This window comes from Bidens hawaiensis, unplaced genomic scaffold, assembly GCF_021521415.1.
Source record: "Bidens hawaiensis isolate Kalapana, Puna unplaced genomic scaffold, B.hawaiensis_p1.1 tig00019361_1, whole genome shotgun sequence".
Classification (NCBI taxonomy): Eukaryota; Viridiplantae; Streptophyta; class Magnoliopsida; order Asterales; family Asteraceae; genus Bidens; species Bidens hawaiensis.
In genome coordinates, this window is record NW_027492942.1 from 80,457 (window position 1) to 106,655 (window position 26,199).

At 36.7% G+C, this 26,199-nt stretch overlaps 1 protein-coding gene and 1 pseudogene across 3 annotated transcripts in view; one reads left to right on the forward strand and one right to left on the reverse strand.

The window, feature by feature from the left end:
* Window positions 1-919: 919 nt before the first annotated feature.
* LOC143558210 (thiosulfate sulfurtransferase 16, chloroplastic-like) lies at window positions 920-4,634 on the forward strand. Of its 2 annotated transcripts, XM_077047093.1 has the most exons (7): window positions 920-1,005; window positions 1,173-1,250; window positions 1,539-1,655; window positions 3,765-3,838; window positions 4,112-4,182; window positions 4,275-4,328; window positions 4,455-4,634. In XM_077047093.1, the coding sequence occupies exons 1-7, from the start codon at window positions 920-922 to the stop codon at window positions 4,527-4,529; spliced, it is 555 nt and encodes a 184-aa protein (XP_076903208.1). In that variant the 3' UTR covers window positions 4,530-4,634. The 2 variants fall into 2 exon arrangements, with proteins under 2 accessions (XP_076903208.1, XP_076903207.1); XM_077047092.1 differs by lacking the exon at window positions 920-1,005 and having other exon boundaries at window positions 1,221-1,252; window positions 1,559-1,655.
* An 11,068-nt stretch (window positions 4,635-15,702) lies between these two features.
* LOC143558213 (serine/threonine-protein kinase STY17-like) overlaps window positions 15,703-26,199 on the reverse strand; it is a 30,696-nt pseudogene continuing 20,199 nt past the window's right edge. The window contains exons 5-13 of the transcript XR_013139698.1: window positions 20,862-20,912; window positions 19,274-19,464; window positions 19,104-19,199; window positions 18,945-19,030; window positions 17,998-18,173; window positions 17,824-17,919; window positions 16,739-16,819; window positions 15,905-16,054; window positions 15,703-15,799 (exon numbers count right to left, since the gene is read on the reverse strand). The product of XR_013139698.1 is annotated as a serine/threonine-protein kinase STY17-like (transcript). The remainder of the gene's footprint in view (window positions 15,800-15,904; window positions 16,055-16,738; window positions 16,820-17,823; window positions 17,920-17,997; window positions 18,174-18,944; window positions 19,031-19,103; window positions 19,200-19,273; window positions 19,465-20,861; window positions 20,913-26,199) is intronic.

Here is a 26,199-nt window from a genome sequence, read left to right on the forward strand (position 1 = left end):
CCTAAAAAACTATTTATTTTTAGGATAACCCTCCCCTATATATATATATATATATATATATATATATATATATATTTAAAACGGTCAAAACTGTCGTTGGAAGGGTCCACCCCACATCTTCCGTGCCGGCCGTCCAGAAGGCGCTGCCATCGACGACGCCCCCGACGGTGATCTTTTCCCTTCCGCGCCCCTTTCCTCTCTCTTCTGTACCCCATAGCGGATAGTCTAAGGTAGCGTTTAGTATGCAGGAATGACAGTAGGAATGGAATGATTCATTACGTGGTAATGAAAAAAATGGTGGTTAGTTGCTCAATAGAATGGAATCATCCATTACACATGGAATCCTATTTCATTTCTACAATTTTTTAGGATACCAAACAATAAAAATTAATAATTGATTTCATTCCTATAGGTTAACCAAACACGACAAAGGATGATAATGATCCATTTCATTCTCTTGTCCATTCGATTCCTTTTCCTATTCCATTCCTCCTTCATTCCATTACCTCCAACCAAACATACCCTAAGGGCGACTTCCGGCCTCTTGTATACTATTTCAAACGTGTAACTTTTAAATACATAATTAATTCAATAAAGAAAAAAAGATTTACGCTTTGTAGTTGATATAATTTAAAAGAAAATAAAGAGAGAGACACGTGCGAAGGAGTAGTAAAGAAGTGGCAAAGAGAAGGTCTCTCGAACTTATCTACTCACAGACTTACCATCAGCATGACGATGAGTCACCCGGCCTATTTATCCACAATATTAATTCATGGCGTCCCATACTTCCTTCATTCCTTCCCCTCTATATAATCACACACTCCTCCATACAGAATACATACTGATCTTATATTCTATTCTACTCATACATTTTATTTATATATATATTGCACAAAGTGCTTAAATATTCCACTTTATGATGATGATGATGAAACTTATTGCTGTTGTTTCTCCAGTCTCCTCAGTCCCTCGTCTATCTCCCTCTCAATGCATCCCCAACCAGAGGTAGTTTTATTTCATTGATTAATTAATTAACTAATCAAGTTGCTGTATATTGTCGGATTTGAACCCTCGACCTCTATGTGAGAGAGGACCTGTCACACCACCAGATGCCATTTGATAAATAATGTTTTATTAAATTTTAATAAATTCAATGACTGCATGCATTCCAGATCGCAACCTTTGACAACAAAGGCTCAGTTGTCGGATCAACGCATCCGTGGAATCCGCAGCCGAAAGCTTAATTTCAGGTGTGTGAACATATTTTGGGTTTTAATTTTAACAAAAACAAACGTTTACATTACATCGAAACAGAATCCGCTACCCTTTTTGAATTGCAAAACCCCATTTTTTAGGAACTACATTTGCTAATCTTAGTGTCTCATGATTTACCCAACATAAGTAAGTAACTCCACAGTTTCGGACACGAGGAAATCAAAAGTGTGAAAAGCAACTGGGTTGTTAAGACACGCATTCTCATGTTTTAGTTATAAACTCAATTAATTTACCAACAACTTTGTGGCGGTGATGTGAAACAGTTGGATGGCTACGGCGGGAGAGAATGTGGCACCTGCAACGCCGGTGACACCAACGTCGGTACCTGTGCGTGTGGCTCATGAGCTTCATCAAGCGGGCCACCGTTATTTGGATGTCAGGTACTCAAATTGGACTGCTATAGCTACACCATCTACATTTTATTTCACACCTTCAATGACGTTCACAAAACGCTAGATGGTCGTTTTGACATAAATTTTGAAATTTATTAGTTAAAATAGTCATTCAAACAATATCCATAATCCATACCACATTTAGACCATAGCAGTCAAACTTTGAAAATTATTAGTTAAAACAGCCATCGGTTATGATACAAATGGTCAAACTTCTGACAGGAAAATTAAATTTTTTGGTCCAAACTCCGTCTTACCTTTATCTAGATATTGTTTGAAACAATGATCCTACACCATTGGAAGATTCATGTAGAGCAAGGGTGTTCTTTGGGTTAGGTTTTCGGGTTTCAAAGTTTTAATTTTAGACCCGAAACCCAACCTAAATCTATGCGTTCGGGTTTTTTCGGATTGGGTTAATTGGGTCTCGGGTATCTAAGAAAACAAAAGGAAAATAAAAAACGTAAACAAAAGCTACAACATAAAAATTAAAGCAACATATTCTTTTTACTTTTTTTCACCTTTTACGTATATACTATATATAAAGTAAATGATAATGACCTCTTAAAATTTAATAGGTACAAGTATTATTGCTTTAAGTACAATCAACAATACCTATAATTTTGAGAATCAAGGGATATATAATTGTGAGAATCTAGAGATAATAATGTCTTTGCTCATATAATACACGGTTAACAATTTAGTTTTAAAAATTCCTTTACAACAATGGTCCTTTAGTTTTTATCAATTTTTTGCAACTTACTAAATAGTTACACATTTCCTCCTCCTTCTAAACCAACTACCCCTACAATTTTGAACGGCCATAACTTTTTCGCACGTTAATTTTTTTCTAAAAAAATTATATCATAAAACGAGTATTTCATTTTTTTTTTATTTGAGTATGTTATTGCCATACTTTTTTTGTAACAAGGTAACATATTAGGTGATTACTAGTTATGACACGCAATAGATTGGGTCGGTTGGGCTCGAGTCATGTGTCAGACCAGATTAGAGTAGGAACGAGTAGATACAAAAAATGGTTTAACTTGGTACAGGTCGGGTCGGTACAGGATCGGGTTAAAAGAGGTCAAATTAGAATAGGTTTAGAGTTGGAACGATGTTGGGCTTGAATGAGATTCGGGTTGAAGCAGGTTGATTTAAATAATAATAAGTTTATTTGAAATTGTTGTATAATTCTGCTTTGCTTATTGATTTTTGCCACCTATTACGTGCGTTCAGGCATTAGTTACGCGTATGAGATTTTTACACGTACCAGAATGAATAAATACGTGTCCACCGCCACATAACGCGTGTAACTCAACTGGTTATGCGTTCAACTGTGTTTTTGTGTGCACGCTGCTGCATCGTGCGGGCACTCAACTAGTAACCAATACCCGGTTTACTTTTTACGTATATAACCAAATAATAAATAAACACAACCTGGAAAAGCAACATAAAAAGCAACATATTTTTCGATTACGGTTTTTATTAGGCATAAATAAAAAATATTTGTGAATAATAAATAGTCGATCAACCATAACATGTGAAATAGGAACAAGCAAAATATATAGATATAGAGTGTTCTATATTCGAAGTATATACCTAATGATAATATCATATTCAGTTTTTCTAGGTAAACCTGAAACCTAGAAATCAGACCCAAGAACCAACCCAAATTACTTTGGGTATGGTAGGTAAACCTGAAACCTAGAAATCAGACCCAAAAACCAACCCAAACTACTTCGGGTCAGGTTGGCTTTTTCTTGGGTTTGGGTTTTTTAGGTCGGGTTCGAGATTTCTCAGGTTTCAGTTAAAAGTGATTCGGGTATGGTAGGTAAACCCGAAACCTAGAAATCAGACTCAAAAACCAACCCAAATTACTTCGGGTCGGGTTGGCCTTTTCTCGGGTTTGGTTTTTCTAGGCCGGGTTAGTTCGGGTTGGGTTCGAGTTTTCTCGGGTTTCGGTTAAAAGTGACATCTTTAACAATAGAGAATATTGTTGTATGACTGAATTGCAGGGGTCTAGAATCCATTACTTAATAGTTTTAGGGTGTCATTTTGTATAGCTAATCTGGATTGTATGCTCCTGACATTGTGCAGGACTCCTGAAGAGTTTGCTGCTGGACATGCTGTCGGGGCCATTAATGTTCCTTATTTGTTCAAACTCGGATCAGGTTTTTGATTTAATAAGTTTATAAGCTTTAGTCATTTTTCTTTTAAAAAATGAGTACATAAAAAGGTACTGTAATTTAGTTTGGTTAGGCCGAAATCGTTATAGTCTATATTAATTTGGCCCCCCACCCTACTTGCTTGTTATTAATGCAGAATATTATTTAACTTACCTATTTGAATTTATGGTTTCCTAATAAATTCTGGCCAAACTTGAAACATTTAGGTCGTAGGTTGTTTTTCTTCAGCATATTTATCAAACGGCTTAATGTTGGCAGGGATGACAAAAAACCTGAATTTTGTGGAAGAAGTATTGTCCCATTTCGGGAAAGATGATGAGATCATCGTTGTAAGTATCAAACCCTCATTCTACCGTATTTGTAATAATAATTATTATTATTTAATAATTACTTATATCATACACATACATAACTTATACAGGGATGCCAATTGGGCAAAAGATCTCTAATGGCTGCCACCGATCTTCTTTCTGCTGTAAGTGCAAATGATTGAATTTTTAATGTTTATAAAGAAGTTAAATTAATAATAATAATAATAATAATAATAATAAGTTATATAATGTTCACATATATAATCTGGAGTTATGTTTGTTGCTTGCAGGGTTTTACTGGTGTGACGGACATAGCGGGCGGGTACGCTGCATGGAACCAGAATGGGCTTCCAATAGAGAGTTGATAATGAATTATTAGTATGAATAAAAGGATATTGATCGATGCAAATAACTAAGAGCATGAACATATGTTGGTTTGTAAATTGAAACAAGTTTGGAACATGATCATGCATTGTAGATATGGGCTTAAGTGACTCGGTTCTTCGGTTGTACGTAGTGGATAATTATGAAAGAAGTCTTGATGCATACTGTTTTAAACTTTAGATGTAGTGTAATTAAGTTGATATGTGAGTAACTAGTAAATTACCCAGTCAGATATGCTTATATACCATCATGTTACTCTAAATCCTAAGACGCAAGCGTTAAAATAAATAAAATATTTAAAATGACGTTTAGTTGGCTGTTAAAATCCGAACATTGGTAAACCCGAGCATTGTGGCGATGAGTCAACATAAATTTGGTCGGTTTTAGTTACGTTTGTTATGGTACGGTATAAAAAATGTTGGATGTTGATAAACCCTAAGCGTTAAGACCCAAAAAATAATTTCGTCAAATTAACATATAAAATATCTAAAATAGCATTTATTCGGTCGATAAAACCTGGACGTTAGTAAACTCGAGCATTGTTGGTCCCGGCGCACGGCGGTGAGTCGACATCAATTCTGTTGGTTTCGGTTACGTTTTTTATGGTTCAGGAACTAAAACAAAAATGTCCGTCAAATCCAATCGTTGATAAATCCTGCTTGTTGTCTGTTCCGGGTGTTGTAGTGGTGAGTCGACATGAATAAACGTTTAATTATCGAACCCAATCAGGCGTCGCCAAACGGACCTATCATAGTCCAACGCCGCCAAACTCCTCTTTTATTATATATAAAACTAGTAATTTACCCGCGCGTTGTGCGACTTCCGGGAGTTGATGCGTTAACTCGACGTGAATTCGGTCAGTTTCGGTTACATTCATTTAAGTACCAGAACATAAACAAAGCAAAAACAAAAAAAAATATATAGAAATTGAAGAGAAGGGTGATGTCGGTAGCTAAAACTCTGACGTTGGTAAAACCCACGTGTTATCGGTCCCATGCGTTGAGTCTATGCAAATTTGGTCAGTTTCCGTCTTTTTCATTACGATTTTGGTTACATTTGCTACAGTGATGGGACAAAAGCAAACAAAAAAACACAAACAATATAAATATTGAGGCAGGCCAATAAGATGGTGTCAGTCAGTAAAATCAAGTGTTGGTAAAACCCGAGCAATGTCGGTCCCGGGCGTTGAGATGGGTGAGCCTACGTAAATCTGGTCGATTTCCTTGATGTTCGTTACAATACAAGAGGTAAAAAAAAGTTTGTTTGGTTACGTTCGTTACGGTACCAGAAGTAAAACAAAAAAATATATATAAATTGAGGTGAGCCAATGAGATGGCGTTGCGTTGGTCAAAGTGAGGCGTTGAGGCAATGTGTCTATGCAAAGTTGGTCAGTTTCTGTCATATTCATTACGCTTTTGGTTACATTTGTTACAGTGATAAAACAAAAGCAAACACTAAAACACAAAACAATATAAATATTGATGCGGGCCTATAAGGTGGTGTCAGTCGGTAAAATCGGATGTTGGTAAAACCCGAGCAATGTCGGTCTCGGGCGTTGAGGCGGTGAATCTACGTGAATTTGGTTGATTTCCATAATGTTCGTTACGGTACCATAATTAAAACAAAAAATAGATATAAATTGAGGTGGGCCAATTGAGTGACATTGGTCAAACTCAGGAGTTGAGGCGGTGAGTCTACGCAAATTCGGTCGGTTCCGTCACATTCATTACGACACCGAAACTAAAACAAAATAGTTCGGTCGGTTAACGTTATGTTTCGGTCGGTTTCGTCACCTTCATTACGGTACCGAAACTAAAGCAAAAGAGTTCTGTTAGTTAGCATTACGTTTATTATGGTACCAAAACTAAAAAAAACAACAAAAACAAAACAAAAACAAAATAAACTACCAAAACTAAAAAAATAAAACAACAAAACAAAAGAAAATGACGGCGCAGCTATCACTTTTACTTATATTACATAGATAATAATAATAATAATTATTATTATTATTATTATTATTATTATAAGATAAGAGAATAGTTGGAGCATGATATAGCTGGACACCATGGTCACGTGTTCATTTTGTGTCGTTTTATATCTTGGGCATGGTCCTGTGTTTATTATCTACAAGTGGTAATCTATTAAAGACACCTTTTTCTTGGTAGGGTGCATGACAGTTTAGTTGATGCTTTATGTTAATTTGTTGGCAACTATTTGCACGGTTTAGGTTTTAATTGGTTTATTTAATAAAATAAAAGATACGTAATGGTGAAGGGTGAGGTTTTTGTAATCAAGTCTATATATATTTTAAGATGCATCTTCTCTGTTTTGAAAGAACAAGGATATTAAGTTTTATATTTTTTTGTAAGAGGGGTCTTCTTCCCTTTTAATAAATCTGGAATTGCAATGTCTATATATATTTTAAGATGCATGATCTATAATTAATAAATCTAAGGGTCTGCTTGGTACGTGGAAATGGAATGAACGAGAGAATGAAATGAATGAGGGAATGGAATGGACGGAAAAATGAAATGGATCATTACCATTCTATTGTTTTGTTTGGTTACCATAAAGGAAAGAAATACAAGTTATTTAAAATGACAAAAATATCCTTGTCTCAAAATAAAGAAAAACTACCAATTTTCATAAGATTGTCCAGTTTACTATATAAAATTACTTTTACCATTTTAATTTTCACAAATAAAAACTACCAATTTTCATAACATTGTCCAGTTTACTTTACACAGCCCCATTGTACAGAAGATGTTGCAGTGACCTCTTGTTTTTTCAAATTAAACCCTATGAACACACAGATCACTACAAATACCTCCTCTCAACAGCTTTATACACATTCCCAACATGAATCTTGTATGCATATATATAGGTGTCTGCAAAATCTTAATTCTCCCACATGAGTGCTAATTGAAAAAGATATATGAAAACTGTTGCCCTAATCTCAAAATCAAGACTTTGATATTGTCAAAACATCAATGACTCATGAGTTTGAAACAGTACAAAGAAAAACCTAAAATAGAAGCAAATTCGTCATGAGAGGTGATGAAATTGAGTGGACGATCTTTAAAGTCTGGTCTCTTCATCATCATCATCAAATTCGCCATGAGAGGTGCTGAAATTGATGCAAAACGCCGAGGCGGTGCAGTTTCCAATCCAATTAGAAACCCAATCAATTTTTGTTTCGAGATATCATCTAGGAGCTGTGATTCGATTCCTTTATTTTTCTAATTCTGGAACGAATTCAGAGCGTTTGGATTTGGGAATGAAGGTGAGGAAGAAAAAAGGCATCGTATGAGGTGAAAAGTTCAATGGAGCCAAAGATTGAGTTATGGCGATCGATTGTCTGATATTGATACGGTTCCGTGTTAGATTGAAACGAAGAAATTGAAGAAAGGGACAATGGATTGGAATCGCTATGGGAGGGCAAAATGGAGAAAAGCATATAACTTTGGGCGGAATGAAAAAAATACTAGGGGTAGGCGATGGTGGTAGCTCCGGCGACGAAAATGGTGGTGGCGGTGGGGATGGTGGCGGCGGCGGTGGTGGTGTTGGCGGAGTTGGTGGTGGTGCCAATGGTAGTGGTTGTTAGGGGGCAGTGTTGTTGAAAAAGTATAGTGAAAGAGGAATGGAATGAAAAAAAAAGGTGGGAAGGAATGGTTTTGATGGAATAGGATTCCATGTGTAATGAATGATTCCATTACATTGAGCAACCAAACATCACTTTTTTCATTCCCACGTAATAAGTCATTCCATTCCTACTGTCATTTCTGAATACCAAACACTACCTAAAATTGCAATGATGAATATTGACGATCGTTTAGACCATTACAATTACCATTAATGGTGTTTTTTATGCAACACTTGGCTCTACAAAAATACTCTTTCTTTCTTCTCTCTTCTCTCTCATCTCTCCTCCATTTCCTCTCACAACTTCCATTCTTTGAGCATTCTTCACCCAGAATCAGCATTCTTCACCCAGAATCTTATCATGTTGATGATCGCTTAGTAATTTACCCACTTAATGCCCTTACAATTTTAATGAGAGGAGACATATAGCGGGTTAAGGTGGTCGCTAGATTTTTTTATTGAACCACCTTAAAATATATTCTACTAAGCATTTTGTTGGCGTTGATGTATTCTTGTCTTTTTTGGTAAGTTCAACATTCTCGCCTTTCTTGTCCTAACAGTTGATGAGTATGCTAATCGGTCATCGGGTATTGCTTCAAGGTCTGGATCGCTTGTGATATCACTGATGAAACAAAAATGGTAAAGAAATTTCTTTCTTACTAGCCTTCACCGAAAGTTCATTCATATTTTGTCTCAATAGAACAAATCGACAACATTAAAGTTGTCAGGCATGACAACATTGTTGGCATATTGAAGGCTTATGATGAATGAATAGGTAACAAAGGACCTCACACGACATGTTAGGGAAGAAATGACTTGCCGACGCAATCAACAGCCAATTCTCCACAATAAATTGCGGGGCGGGAAGCTAATGCTTGGATAGTCCGACTAGTTTAACCACCACAGTCTTAGTCAACTACTATATTAGTAAATAATATTGTAATATAAATGTATTGTTTATGATTATTGTTTCCTAAGTTAGCTAATAGGTTGTTACAAACCATGTATATCTACCCTCATTGGTGAAGCATAATGGAAGGGAATCATTTTCCGCCACTTACATGGTATCATACCTAACGATCCTATAACCCTATTATTGCCGACTTTGGTCTCCAGCCACACATTGTGCTGACTTCGGTCTGCAATCCTTCATATTTGCATATTTTTCAATCCAACAATTGCTGCCATGCACACAAACAACTTGGAAAATCAATGGCATATGGACACCGGTGCCACTTCTCACATCACTGGTGACCAAGGTAAACTTAATTCCCCTTTGTTATCTAGTTCAATAAGCTCTATACTTGTTGGAAATGGCCAGCGTATTCCCATTCTCAGATCCGGTAACGGAACCCTACCCACTTTCACCAAACCTCTCCACCTTAAAAATGTCCTTTATACCCTTGAAATAATTAAAGACCTAATATCTGTTCGTCAATTCAATATCGATAATTGGACATCTATTGAATTTGACCCTTTTGGTTTTTCAGTGAAAGATTTCACTGATGGGAAAATCCTATCGAGGCATGACAGTGATAGCCATCTTTACCCAGTCACCAACACCGTCGCTTCCACTTTTCGTCTTTCGCGTGATCAAGATTTCTGGCACAACCGTCTTGGTCTATCCGGGACTTCCAATTTTCAATTCTCTTATTTCAAATAAATTTATCTCTTGTAATAAATGTAGTCGTGAACTCGTTTGTGATTCTTGTCAATTCTCCAAGAGTAAACGCTTACCTTTTTATAAGTCTATGTCACAAACTATATTACCTTTCGATATTATCCATTGTGATTTGTGGACTTCACCGATCCTGAGTAAATCTGGATATAAATATTATATGGTATTGGTTGACGATAAAACACAATATACTTGGATTTTTCCTTTAAAATTTAAATCTAAAACTTTTGATAGATTTACTAAATTTCACAAATTCATTCTCACACAATTTCAAGTTCACATAAAATCATTCCAATGTGATTTGGGGGTGAGTTTGATAACCACAATTTTAAAACCTTTGCCGCTTCTAACAGATTACAATTTCGTTTTTCGTGTCCTCAAACATCCCAACAAAACGGGAAATCGAAACGTATGATTCGGCATTTAAACCAAATTATGTTAACTCTACTTGCTCATGCTCACCTACCACAAAATTTTTGGGTTGAAGCACTTCACGTCGCGACCTATCTTCACAACATACTTCCAACCAAACTTTTAAACTATTACTCACCCATGGCCGCACTTTACCAACGCCATCCCACATACGACCATTTACGTGTGTTTGGGTGTGCATGCTACCCAAACGTCTCGGCCACCCGTCAACACAAACTTAGCCCACTGTCAACTTTATGCGTGTAGCTTGGCTACCCGGCCAGTTTTCGTGGCTATCAATGCATGGAATTATCTACCGGTAAAATCATTCTATCTCGTCATGTAATTTTTGATGAGACAAATTTTCCATTCCAATCTCACAACAATACTGCTCCCCTTGACTACTCATTCCTAGACACTGACCCTTCCCCTATCATGTTCCAATCAACTCCCACCCACACTACACCTCACCAACCCAACACAACCAACCCACTTCCCACACAACCAACTTCGGGAACACAAACTCCTCCTAATTCACACCTCACATCTACAAACAACCCACATAATTCACCCACCCAACATTTCCCTTTCCCTGATCGTGCTACAAATCATCACACCATTACATCACCCATACCCCACTCACACACTTCACCACCAAAATCACCATCCACTGCATCACCCACGACCCTGACCACTACACCACCAATTCCGCCTATGCCCTCACATCCCATGACCACTCGTCTCCGAGCGGGTATCACCAAACCAAAAATCCCTCTAAACGTACACATCACCACCATTTCTCCGTTACCAACATCACACCCAACCGCCCTTTCCGATCCGCATTGGAATACTGCCATGCAAGATGAGTATAGTGCCTTATTACACAATAACACTTGGGAATTAGTTCCAAGGCCACCGGATGCAAATATTATCCGTTGTATGTGGCTATTCAAACACAAATATAATGCGGAGGGTGAACTACATCGTTACAAAGCACGGCTTGTGGTTAACGGGAAATCTCAACGTGTTGGTGATGCAAATATTATCCGTTGATTGTGATGAAACATTTAGCCCCTTTGTAAAACCGACCACAATCAGAACAGTTCTCAGTCTAGCCACATCACGATCTTGGCCAATCTGTGACATTTGTCAATTTCGGGTTATTTTATACTTGTATTCTTAATGTAAACTCGACCCGTTTTGTATCCCGAACCTTTCGATATTATCAAAATGATGAATTGTATGTTAAATATTTGTTTTATAGTTGTTGGATAAAAAAAACACCCTTTTTGGTTCTTAAAATTCCTCGAAAACGCTCAAAACGAACTCCAAGGACTAAAACTACCAAAATGGAGACTTGAAGGACCCATTTGTAGTTTGTGCTTTCTTGGGTCTATAACCAACCCATTTTCATGAAACACCCTTTATGAAAGACCCATTCAACTTACCCTATATATACACACCCATCTTCTTCATTTGTGCTTGCTCATTTCTTCATTTCTCTCTCAAATTCTTGAATTCTAAGGTTGTTCTTCATAAGCTAATCTTTCATTTTAACTAACTTCTCAATACTTAAAGCTTGATGTTACAACATATATATAATATACACTCCTTGTTTACCTTCGGTCTTTCATTTCTCCGGTCTCGGCCGGTTGAAATGTCGGACTAGTAAGGCAAGGTTACATGGAGGACTTTGTAGTCCTTGTTTATATATTTAACAAATCTAACCATATAACTTGTTATACTTGCTTAAATTCTACATATTTTAGTTTATTTTTCATATTTGTCAAGTTCCATGGTATTGGGTATGTGGTGACTAGCCTCGGTTTCATCCCGAGTTGAGAACCGAACCAAAAACCGAACTTTTGTTTAAAAGCATTATTGTTAACTTTTTGAATGTAAAACTTGAGTATTATTATTTATAAGTTATTTTACAAGTTCCATGGTAATTGGGTATGTGGTAACCATCCTCGGTCTTATTCCGAGTCAAGGACCGAACCAAAAACCGAACTTTTGTTTAAAAGCTTTATTGTTAACTTTTTGAATGTAAAACTTGAGTATTATTATTTATAAGTTATTTTACAAGTTCCATGGTAATTGGGTATGTGGTAACCATCCTCGGTCTTATTCCGAGTCAAGGACCGAACCAAAAACCAAACTAAACCGAGTTCACTCGCTTAAGACACACAAATGTGTTTTTAGCCACCAAAACTCATATTTTTCTTCAAGATTATATTTTAAATCAATTTTAGTTAATTTCTAAACATACTTGGCATGTCGGTAACCAACTTGATCTTATAACAAGTTCGAACCGATAAGGTCGTATACTCGCTTAACGAACGTTAAGGTTATTCACAATAGAACTACATACTTGGTTAAGTTTATTTGATTTTATTGAGTTATCTCATAACATTTATTATTTTGGGAAGTTAACTGTGAGCTTGGTCAATTATCAAGTCTCGAACCGAAAAACCCGAACACTCGTTTAAACCTCGTTTTGGTATTCTTATAACCAAAGGTTTTGCAATATCGCATTTTAACCCACATTATTACTTAACATAGGTTGAGTAAAAAAAGAAAAAAAACTAATTAATAGAATACCGAGACCCGGTTTCGAGTAAACTTATTTTAGAAAACTCGTTTATTTAATTTCTCAAATATTTACATTTTAAATCCTAAACTTTATTTATTTACTTTATTTGTCATGTATTTTATTTTAAACCCTTCCAAGACTACCTACTAACACAAGACCCGTTTAATATAGGTCTTGCTCGTTAAACCAATCTCTCCGATTATTCACGACACTATCTTTCAAGTTACTTGTTAATGTGAGTACTTTTTCGTCCCCTGTTTTCCATCTTTCGTTTTGGGGGTGGCATTGCATACTTATTCAAATTCAAATGATTTATACTTGAGTCTTAAACCACAACACGTATTGTATATGTTTACTTAAATAAATGCTCGATTTGGTGTTATATGCTTTACATGATTATGTACAAATTCTTGAATGCTAAGGCGGGTAGCCTCATCAAAGTATGATCATACGTTAATTCCGAGTATATATGGTATCCCTATATAGAAAGGTGTCGTCAATGTATTCTTATTGACGATTTCATTATTGTCATCAATGTATTCTTATTGACGGTTCGTCAATGTATTCTTATTGACGGTTCATTTATCTAAATTGTTGCTATTATTTATTGTTTTCATATACTAGTTGTGGATTTCATACTATATACTTATTGTCCAAAACTATGAAAATTGCTCACCAACCTTCGTGTTGACAGACTCTATTTTATGCAATGTTACAGGTTTGATGTTAGCTTGATTGGATTACTTGAAGAAACTTATTATCTTGGCTTTAGGATATTAGAAAATAAAAGAACAAGTTATTTGTTTATCTATCTATTTGGCATTTTGTATGAAAAATTGTTGTGTTATTTATGATGATATGGATTTAAATGAGTTTTTTAAATATTCTAACTTTATAGTGTCATTGTGCAATGAGCAATCATGTCGCGCCTCGACGTTTCCGCCTTCATTGGTCGGGGTGTGACACAATCCATCAACTGGATGTCAAGAATGCATTTTTACATGGAGATCTAAAGGAAACGGTATATATGTTTCAACCACCGGGGTTTAAGGACCCAAACCGTCCGGGACACGTTTGCAAATTACAAAAGTCGTTGTACGGATTGAAGCAAGCACCTCGGGCATGGTTTCAACGCTTCGCATCATATCTTCATAAATGCAGGTTTAAAAGTGTGAAATCTGATCCTTCATTGTTTACTTACAAACAGGGTGACAATATGGCATATCTTCTTCTTTATGTTGATGACATTATATTAACCGCATCACATCCATCTTTGCTACATAGCATCATCAGCTCTCTTTCTAAGGAATTTGCCATGTCCAACCTCGGTAAGCTACATCATTTTTTGGGTATTTCTGTTAAGCATCAAAATGGCGGATTATTTTTATCTCAAGAACTATACGCGGAAGACATTTTGGCACGGGCAAACATGACCACGTGTAAACCGGCTGCCACTCCAGTTGACACATCTTCAAAATTAAGTGCGAACACCGGTCCGTTAATTTCCGACCCCACGCTCTATCGAAGTCTTGCCGGTGCATTACAGTACCTCACTTTTACCCGCCCCGACATAACATATGCCGTGCAACAGATTTGTCTTTTCATGCATGAACCCCAGGAACCTCATCTTCACTTCCTTAAAAGGTTATTACGTTACCTTCGCAGTACCATATCTCACGGTATACACATTACTGCCTCCCACTCTACATCTCTCACCGCCTATTCTGATGCGGATTGGGGAGGCTGCCCGGACTCACGTCGATCCACCTCGGGCTATTGCATATTTTTAGGCACTAACTTGGTCTCATGGTCCTCCAAACGCAAAGCAACCATTTCGTGATCAAGTGCCGAAGCTGAATACCGTGGCGTTGCTAATACAGTTGCTAAAACAAGCTGGCTTCGAAACCTTCTTCTAGAGTTATATGTTCCGACTTGTCAGGCTACTATCGTTTATTGTGATAACCTCTCGGCCGTTTACTTATCTGAGAATCCTGTTCAACATCAACGAACCAAACATGTTGAACTTGATATACATTTTGTTCGAGACAAAGTTCGAGTTGGTGACATCCGCGTACTCCATGTTCCCGCCGATTATCAATATGCAGATATTTTTACCAAAGGCCTGCCTCGCCCGCTGTTCATCAGATTCAAGTCCAGTCTTTGCGTTCGAGATCCTACCGCTAAGACTAAGGGGGTGTCTTAGTCAACTACTATATTAGTAAATAATATTGTAATATAAATGTATTGTTTGTGATTATTTTTTCCCAAGTTAGCTAATAGGTTGTTACAAACAATGTATATCTACCCTCATTGGTGAAGCATAATGGAAGGGAATCATTTTCCGCCACTTACACATAGAGGTAGTAACTAATGCAGGAGAATTATAAGAAATTGAAATCTTTTAAATTATTAGTTTATCTTTTATTATTTTACTTTTATCTCATTTCCATGTTTATCTATTTTCCTTTGTTTAGTATAAATAGGGTTACATGGTTGTTAGTTGAATAGTTTTTGATTAATTTTATTATTATAAGAGCATTGTTTTTGAAACTTCGGTTCAATTATCGTCTTTTGATTAATCATGAGTCTCTTGAGCCACTGATCGCTTTCCAAACTGCATCAGTAACAGTCAGGCTTGAAGGCATGGTAGTTGTGGAAATCGAGGGTATAGTCATGGTTGGTCAGTTAACCAAGATCAAGAACAGGGGAATAACGAGATTGGTTTGAGTTCAAGGACTGATAAGCCAAAGAAAGATCAATCCAAGGTACAACACTATAGATGTGATAAGTTCAAACACTTGCATCTTGAAACAAAACTACATTCACACAAAATTCGTGCCGCACCTATTTCAGTGATGCCCCTTCTTAAAACCCGAGAAAAATCCGCTATGTGATTTGTCCTTTTGCCCCTCTCCCCCGTTACCAACCTGTTCACATCTCATTATTACGTTACGTTACATTCTTTAACTTCAAAAACCAAATAAATTTTAATATTGAAAAAAATGTTTATTAAGTGTTAACCATGCCCATACCTCTTTTGCTAAACGCTTTAATCTTTCTAGAATTTCAGTGAAGTTAGGTCTCAATGTCCGGTTATGTTGCCAGCAACACTCAAGCAATTCTGTGAGCGTGGGGTGAGTCTGCTTCGGGATTGTAGGCCGTAAATTCTGCAGGTACATAAGCTAGTTAAGGTTATGTTTTAAAGAAAACTAATATTCACTACATGTGTTTTGCGGTGGCTCGTCTTGAATAAGATCCATATCAATAGATAGGTAGACATAAGATGCCGCAACGGTATTTTCAGAATTTAAAAAAAACATTACGTGGTTGTGGAAAAAAAGTAAATATATATCGCATTTTGTAAAGCACACATAACTGTACTTGGAATTTTGTAAAACATTTTTCTTCAAAATATTTTTTTGTAAAACATTATCTTTTGAAAGTTATAAGAGAAGAACAAAATATGTCCAAAGGTAATTATAAAATGAAAATAATAGTAGCTTCAATGAGTTGTACCTTTGTGCTTGGAGACTTAAAAGAACTTATATAAAAAAACGTAGATAAAAATAAGCATGCCACAGTAGTGCACTCGCAATTTGGTAAAACAATGTATTTTAAATGTTATAAGAGAAAACCAAAATATGTTCAAAAGTAATTATAATATGAAAAGAATAGTATCCTTGAGGAGCTGTACCCATAGCTAACTGCGTGTGTGTGTGTGAGTGACAGAGTGTGTAATGTTGAAAAACCCAAACAAGTCCTTGGAGTTTATTTTTCCTTGAAAAAGTTGCAATGAACCTGTTTGTTCAAGATATTGGTTTTAGTGAATATATATAACTGGTTGATGCGTTTAAGAAGTTACTAACTTCGCCTGTTAGAAGCTCCCATAGCACTATAGCGAAACTGAAAACATCAGCTTTATGATCATACGGTTTGTGCTCGATAACCTTCAATTCATAACAACTGTTAATAAAACAAGCCCACGAATAAAAAACTGTGTAACAAATATATGTGCAGCATGTCATGAATGTCAAATGCTTGATCAGATAAAAGAAGTTAAGAAAACAAGTCTTTATTCAAGTAGTATTCACAGCAACTTGTACAAGAAACAAAGTACTGTAAGAAAAGCATCAAGAATCTGACCGAGATGGTTCTGGTAAGACCATTTAACTGGTTCTATTGGAGTGGTTTGAATTTCAGTTAATTTAATGTGAAAATGAGAACTCAACTGACCTCGGATTATTGGATATGGAGCAATAGTTGCAGTTGGCAAGCTCTTAGACGTACCGAACTAGCTGTTCATTCGTGTTTGTTCATTTAATATTAGTGAGAAACGATCGAACAAAAAAAATTTAATGAACAGGCTTGTTCATGTTTGTTCGTTAAGAAAAATAGCGTGTTCATATTCGTTTATGTCCGTTCATTAACCGTATAAAAAAGCAGTTCACAAAAGAACATAGCTGAAAATATATGAACGAACATAACTGAGCTAAAACCAATTAAAAGTAAATGTGAATAACAGTGTGTTGAGCCTAAAAAATTTATTAAAACTAGACTAAATTGTAACAGGCCAAAAAATTTTAATGAGTATGTTAATAAATGTAATTGAATGAACTTAAATGAATGCAAACGAATGAGCATTAATGAACATAACAAATGTTCACGAACATAAATGAACATATGAGACATGAGTTCATGTTCGTTCATTACTTAGTTTAAGCAAATGAATAAAAAAAATTATAAACAAACTTCCTGCCAAACGGTTCACTGAACGTTCAGTTAGTTTACAGCCTAGCAGTTGGTTTTTTAACTTTTTATAATTTACCATAACCACTAACATGGAGCCAAAAGAATGTATAAAAGATCCAGCACAGCCGTAAGAAATACAGAAATATAATATTGAACATTCAAAATTCATAAACATCTTATATAGAAACATAGTCATATATACCTCAGGCACCATCCACCTATACGTTCCAGTTTCTGCAGTCATGACTCCCGATTCAGTCTGCACCCTCGCCACTCCAAAATCAGCAACTTTCACAACCTGTCAATAGAAATAATTTAAAAAAAAATGAAATATAAAGACACAATAGAAAGATTGTTATATTGAGGTAACTCTTACTTCGTGCTCGTCCATCAGAAGATTGGCGGTTTTCAAATCCCTGTGGATAATATTATTTTGATGCAGGTAGTTCATGCCTTTGGATATATCAATTGCAATCTTCAATAACAAAGGAAGCTTAAATGAACCGTTTTGTTTGTGCAAAAAGTTATATATGCTCCCCTGTGCCATGAACTCTGATGAGAGAAACAAACGTTAGAATCATTCTCATTAAAATAAATAATAATTATTATTACATGTTACCTCATGATGACCTGTAACCAATTAACCAACTCATAACATAATTAACCAAACAGATATAACCAAATCTAGCAAACGACCGACAGGTTGGCTTAATGTTTTCTCAAAAACCGAAATTAGTGGGTCGGTTTTGGTTATTGATACATAACCGACCAGAACCGAGCTTTAGTAAATCCACGATCAACCGAACCGACCCAAAACGTATAACGAATCTGTATAACCGAATGGTCAGTAATATATGCAAATGTTAGTTAATAGGTAAAACTCAAATTATTCAAGCCCGAATGTGTAATATCAATTTATTTAGTAGTTAAAAAATTTCAAAACCGAAACTTTCAGGCCCAGTTAAATTACTTTGGCCATTTTAGTTAGGCCAAACCAACTCAAGAACAGATCCAGTTCACCGTTAAGCAACCCATAACCGATTCAGACCAACAAGTAAAACCAATTAACCATAACGAATTTAACTGAAACCGACTGGTTATCATTCTCAGGTTAACCGAAAGTTTGATTATGGTTATGGTTTTGGGCCAAATCCAACCCAAACCAACCCATATCTATCAATGTACATTGTATGACATGTCAGGAACAGAATTAGACGAATCTCAAAACACGTAAAATTAAATATTGTTCAGAGATGACATCACAAACTACCTCTGACTCAACTGCCAATAAAATGAGAAAGCTTTTATAAGTAATATTGTTACCAGTAACTATGCAGAGTTTTGTTGGGTCTGTACATGCTCCAATGAATTGAACAACATTCTTGTGTCTAATTTTCCTGCCAAGAAATGACAAACAGAGAAAACATAAATAAACTATGGTGATTACTTGAATTATATAATAAATATAAACCTCATAATAATACTTCTTGAGAGAATTCCCTTAGCATATCTGAATCTATTCGTTCAGGTTTAAGAACTTTGATAGCCACTTCCTGACTACAATATGTGCCTTTATATCTAACAAAAATACAAATATTAGACCCATGATTTTTTCAAATCCTAAAATAAGTTTAAGGAGTTATCAAACTTACAAATCACCAAAAGTACCAGCTGCAACTTTATTTTCAAATTTCAGCATCTTGGCATCTATTACCCATACATCGGTTCCATCAGTGGGTATTTTTACATTATCATTTGAGGGCACGGGTTCACTTGGTGTTTGAATATTTTTATTGCTAGTGGATGAAGAAGAAAAAAGATGTAAATTATATTGATACAAACCCTCTTGAGCCGAAGGGTCTAAGGGAGACAAATGGATGAGGACAATGAACGGTCTAAGTAACCGTAACAATTATTATAAAATTGTGTCTATTTATAGGATCTTGTTTTAGGTTCTACGTATGTATGTTTTATATATTAAAAAATATAATAGGGTTTGTTAACCTTATGTTTGGAGAATTGTCATCTCGAATCGGCTAACCGGAGACTAGCCCATCTCGAATCGGGTCAACTATCCTTTAATTTCTTGTTTAAGTTTAGGGGTTCTATCATTTGGTTCCATTGCCGGGAAATTAAAGAGAAGATGATTTGGAATATCCGGAGATCCTCTCATCTAACCCACGATAAAGATCACCTGCCATCACCTATTCAAAATGATGCTATCACTACTCATTTAGAGGCCATTGAAGTTAAATTAGACATCCTGTAATCCTTGAAGGAAGATGTGGCAGCACTCAAAACTTTGTTATATGGAAAGCCTGCAAGGTGTAACAATGAAAGTGGTGATTCTGAAACTCAACCATGTTTTGCTGATTTCAGAGATAACAAGAACCCTGAGGATATAGCTCAAGGTCCATTGACAGATAGGGTCGATACCGGTGACAGTTCTGTGTCCGGAGTTTTAGGAGTAGCCAAGAGTTATGATTCTGAAGTAACTGATGAGATAACGGAATGAAAAAATCAAGAAAAAAATGATAAACAAGAAGACCTGTGCAAGGAAAAGTTGAAGTGGATCAGATCTAGTATTAACAAGACATTCGAGCGTGCTTTTGGTGTTGAGTCGTTGCTATCTCCAGAATCTAATAATCATAAAGTTTTGGTTGTAATAATGGGGTGCTATCCAGAAAACAGCCTCGAGAACCCATCTAATCTTTGTGATGTGAGTTTGGTGGGTGTAGATCAGTTAAGCACCACACCTGTAGCTCGAATGCCTATCACAAAAAGTTGGGGAATTGACATTGTGTTTCGATCGACTGTCACACATAATTTGGTTCGTGAAGCGGGTCAGCCCATGATGGAATGGCTTATCGCTTGGCACGACAGTCGACAAATACCGGGTTTTCGACACGGGTTGTCGACTTGAGGACAAGTCGTTTTACCCGGCGGGATGTATTGATACAAACCCTTCTTGAGCTGAAGGATCCAAGGGAGACAAATGGGTGAGGACAATGAACGGTCTAAGTAACCGCAACAATTATTATAAAATTGTGTCTATTTATAGGATCTTGTTTTAGGTTCTACGTATGTATGTTTTATATATTAAAAATATTTGGGTTTGTTAATCTTTTATTTGGAGAATTGCCGTCTCGAATCGGCTAACTGGAGACTAGCCCATCTCGAATCGGGTCAACCATCCTTGTTCGTGTTTATTTTAATCAATCTAATTTCGGGGCAACTTACCTTTGCCTTCATTATCTCCTTTGCTATTGCTTGTTTGTGCTGTTCGGTTTCCTAAGAGTTCCAAAACAAATCAGTGCACAATGATTTTTAAGTATGGTTGTTCAAAAAACTCATGGCTCGCTCGAAATCGGCTTGTTTGCAAACGATCACGACAGAGGTTCGCTCCAAATCATTTGTTTGTAAATGAGCCGAGCCAAGCCAGACTGGTTCCAGATCAGTTTGTAAACAAACCATGACCGAGGCTCACTCAAAATCGGCTTGTTTGTAAATGAGCCGAGCGAAGCCTGCTTGGTTTGTAAGTGAGCCGAACCAAATCAGTTTATAAACAAGCCAAGACCGGGGCTCGCTAGAAATCGGATTGTCTGCAAACAAGCCGAGGTGAGTGTGCTTGGTTTGTAAGCAAGCCAAGCCGAATCGATTTGTAAACGAGCCAAGACCGAGCTGAGGTAGGCTCAGCTGGTTAGCTCACCTGTTGGTATCATTTATCTAGATTGTTGGCTTGCTCATCGGCTCGCCGAGTTAAAGCCTAAATTTCAATATATAAAAATTATAACCCAAAAGTAAATTTTAATATAAATAAATTATAGATTATCAACTATGCATAATGTGTATGTTAAAACTAATAAAATTCATTATGAGCAGAAGGTTCAGAAGACAATAACTGAATGAAAAAATTATTACATTTCACAATGAATTGCAACTAGCTAAATAAACTCTACGAGCCTCAAAAGTCAAGGAATTAGTTTAGCCAACATATAAGGAATGTAATAAAAGGGAATTCTCACAATCATGGAATGAATAATAGTTTCATATAATTGATACTTTCCATTACTCCCTCTCAAATTGGAGCATGGAGATCTTTAATGCCCAATTTGTCAAGTAAGGTGTGGAATTGGTGCGTCCCCAAAGGTTTCGTTAGGATGTCGACGATTTGTGTCTTTGTGTCGATCTTCATGGGGTGTATTTCTTTTGACTCGACCCGTTCACAAACAAAGTAACAATCCATCTCGACGTGTTTGGTTCGCTCGTGAAACACAGGGTTATTGGCTATGTGACGGGCTGCTTGATTATCACAAAACAATGAAGTAGGCCCCGTGGGTGGCATTTCAAGTATAGTAAGGAGCCACCTCATCCATAAAATTTCACTAATCGTGTTTGCCATTGCTCGGTATTCGGCTTCAGCCGATGATCGTGAGACAACAACCTGTTTCTTAGATCGCCATGATATGGAGCTCCTCCCAAAAGTAATATATACCCGGTTCGAGATCTTCTAGTGAATGGGCAACCCAACCAATCAGAATCACAGTATGCATTGAGAATGGTTCCGCCTTCTCTAGGAATTAAAATTCCTTGTCCCGGGGTTGCCTTGAGATATCTAAGGACACGATTCGCTGCCTCCATATGACTATGTCGTGGGTCACTAACGAATTGACTCAAGACGTTGACTGCATAAGTGATATCGGGTCTTGTTGCTTGTAAGTAGAGGAGTTTCCCAACCATTCTTCGATATTGGTGAGCATCAACACGTGGTTCTTCGTCACATTTGCCAAGTTTCAAGTTTTATTCCATTGGAAATGAGCTTGGACGACACCCCGTCATACCTGTTTCTTCTAAGATATCAAGCGTATATTTTCGTTGACTTAGTACCATTCCTTCTTTGGTTCGGGCCACTTCAATTCCAAGAAAATACTTCAAAATGCCAAGATCTTTAATACTAAACTTGTTAAGAAAAACCTTGATTTCAATGATCGGCCCCTGTTTGCTTGAATCCGATGCTTAATAGGGAGTCGGAAAACTTTTGATACCAATTTCTCGATGCTTGTTTAAGGCCATAGAGAGACTTCTTTAGTTTACAAACTCTATGATCGCCTGGTTTCCCAAACCCTTGGGGTATGTTCATGTAGACATCTTCATGTAAATCCCCATGTAAGAATGCGTTGTTCACATCAAGTTGATGTATGTGCCAACTTTGTTTCACGGCTACGGTTAGAAGAGTTCGAACCGTCACTAACTTCGCCACCGGAGCAAAAGTTTCATGAAAGTCCACCCCTTCCATTTATGTAAAACCTTTTGCAACTAGACGGGCTTTGTATCTTTCGACATCGCCATTTGGTTTGTACTTGATCTTGTTGACCCACTTCGAGTCTATCGCATGCTTTCCCTTCGGTAATTCTTCCAACACCCAAGTTTTATTTTCTTCGAGTGCTTTGATTTCCCTTTTCATAGCTTCAATCCATCTCGCGTCTCGTATAGCCTGTTTATAGTGCTTTGGCTCATTACCCGAAGTAATAGCCGATAAGAAAGCTTTGTGCACATTAGTAAATTTATTATAAGAAATATAATGTGCTAAGGGATGTATCGTTGAGGATTCTTGATTAGGAGTGGGTTGCTTGTGGTCTATAGACGGGGGGAGTTGAACATGAAAATCTTCAAGATGCTTTGGTCGGAACCTATTTCTTTTCTCTTTGGGCTGGTCAACATGTTCTGGTCCAAGTTCAGCATTAACATGCTGGTTATTTTGCACAGATGGAGTACTTGTTGTGTTGGGCTCAATAACATTTTCTGGCCCAAGTGCTTCATTGTTGGCAGATTGGTTGTTTGGCCAGGTGGACTATTGGGCTCAATATTACTTTCAACCAATGGGCTAGTTCCATCAGATTGTGTGTCCGGCCCATCATAGAATCTAACACCATTCTCCTCTTGTTCGGTGTTTACTTCATTTTCACCTTTATATTCTGGTCCATTATTTGGGCTAGATATAACCTCATGTTCATTGGACGGAGAGTTATTTTGCACCTCGTTGACTTCATCATAGGACCACTCTTGCGTAGAGATGTTCAAAACGGTTTGGGACTAGGAACCGGAACCGGTTCCTAACCGGTTCCTATATTCAAAACCCCATTTTAAACCGGTTCCAGGCTCGAACCGGTTAAGGAACCGAACCGGTTCTCCCACCCTGGGACCCCTAACCTATCTAACCGGTTCTTACCGGTTCCTAACCCGGTTCCTGTACTGTAACCGGTTCCAACCGGTTACAGTGTAAATTTTTTTTTTCGTTTTTCGTTTGCGATTTGGATTCTAAACTACGATTCGTATTTGTATAACATGAAAAATAAAAAAAACAATTAACATAAAATTCATTTTATTTACTTTAAGAAGTTCAAAAAAAAAAGGTTACATGTTTTAAAATCTTCAAAAACAAACTAACAAAACATTAAACTTATAAATATAAAGTTGTGACATATTATTTCTAGAAAAGCCTTCTTTTTCGTCATAATTATTGAGCGGCGACTTCTTCCTCGGAATTACTTATAGAAATGCCTTCTTGTTCGTCGTGCACTCGAACATCAAGTGGTGTTTCATCTTCGAGAGTGGTTACGTGTTGAATACGATCGATTGAGTCCAAGTGATCCTTTAAGCAAATGCACATCTCCACCGACTCCGAATTTAGTCTTGTTCTTATCACCGATATTACCCTGCCACTAAGAGAAAAAGCGATTCCGAAGCTACCGTAGAAGCTTGGACGGTTAGTAAATCACGGGCCATGGTGGCAAGAATCGGAAACTCGGTTTCCTTTACATTCCACCAAGCCAAAACATCAAAAGTGCCATATTTCTCTTCGGATAAACCGGTAGAGTAATCATTTGCACTATACCTTCCTAGTTCGTTTGAAGGGGTGTTACCCCTTTGTTTTTTAGCCGTTACGTTGCGAACGGTGTTCATAAGGCTAATCATGGGATCTCGTACTCTAGTAGCACTTGAACTTGATGAAGACCCCCCGGCATAGGCATGTGTATGTTTGACCCATATTTATTTAAATAAAAGTCATACATAAATTTAAAATTCAAGTTAAAATAATTTTTTGTCTCTGTTGAAAAGTTTGGGTCAACTTCATGCATATCTAAGGCTGAAAAAATTTCGTCTATCACACATTCAACCCCCGTAACATTTAACATTGGGTTTAAAGCGGCGGCGCAAGTAAAAACCGGTGGCAATTCAAGAAAGTATTTTTTTAATTTAAACTTCATTGGTAATATGATGTTTGAAAACATTGGATTTTATTTTCAAATTCTTTAAGATTGTTAACCATTAAAAATAACTCCGAAAGAACCAAGGGACTTGTCGGATAATACGTTCCCGATAGTTTCGTAGTTGATGTTTTAAAAACTTCAAAAAAAGTCGATAAGTCATTGATAATTTCCCATTTCTCATTTGAAAAGGGGATTGCCAAATCATTCTCGGCAAGACTAGAATGAAACATTTGTAAAGTTTCTCTTTGTTCCAAAGCACTTTGAAACATTATGCAAGTGGAATTCCATCGATGAGGTACATCCCAATTAGCTCCCAAAGCTTTTCTTCCCGTATCTTTACAAAATTTTCTATATTCCATTTGTCTTTTTTTACTTTTCTTAAAAACTTCATGTATCATTAGTCTAAAATCGTTTATAACCGATGTAACCTCATCCGAAGCAAGTCCGTCTTGCACGATTAAATTAATGATATGTGCAACACACCTTGAGTGAAAAAAATACACCATTGCAAATCGGCGTATATTTTAATTTTAATTTATCAACCGCCGATGTATTATTCGACGCGTTATCAAATGCCATTGAAAATATTTTATTTTCTAGTTTATAAGTTTTTATAACATAATCTAAAATTTCAAACAAATTATCTCCCGTGTGTGGATACTCAAAGAGTTCGAAAGCAATGGTGCGTTTCATCATTTCCCACGATGACGGGTCTACCCAATGAGCGGTGACACAAAGATAAGATTCGGGTAGACCATGTGGAGCCGACCAAACATCACTAGTTAAGTTTATTCCCGTATTTATATTTTCAAAATATGCAATTAGTACCTCTTTGGCCTTCTTCCACAATTTTAAACAATAACGTTTAAGAGTATGACGACTTACGTGAGTGTATTGTGGTTGAAGCGTATCTCGAATCATGGCGGTTAAGCGAGGGTTGTCGAAGTGGCTAAACGGCAAAGCTTCTTGAATCACAAACTTCGCCATACGATCTTGAACTCGATCAATTTGGTATGTAAATATTCCGCCTTCACTATCCATTTGCGTTTGTTGCGAATCGACGTTCTTTTTCAACGCCTTGCAATACGGTTGTTCGATGTGTTTCTTCAAATTTGAATTCGAAAGTGGGTTTAAATAAACCCCACAAAACTTGCACCGAGCCTTCAATGAATGGTCACTCAATTCAACTAAATCCCAATTGCACCAAATCTCTTGATTACGATTATGAGGTACAATACGAACGAAACTTGGTTCGGCGTTGGAACCTTGACCAACCGATGATTGTGAGGCAGCCATAACAACAAATA

What these genes read in the sequence shown, in the direction of transcription:
- LOC143558210 (XM_077047093.1), top strand. Translation starts at nt 920, where the DNA reads ATGATGATGATGAAACTTATTGCTGTTGTTTCTCCAGTCTCCTCAGTC. An exon ending in CAATGCATCCCCAACCAGAG is followed by an intron (nt 1,006 to 1,172) that starts GTAGTTTTATTT and finishes CATGCATTCCAG; the next exon opens with ATCGCAACCTTTGACAACAA. An exon ending in TTTGTTCAAACTCGGATCAG is followed by an intron (nt 3,839 to 4,111) that starts GTTTTTGATTTA and finishes TAATGTTGGCAG; the next exon opens with GGATGACAAAAAACCTGAAT.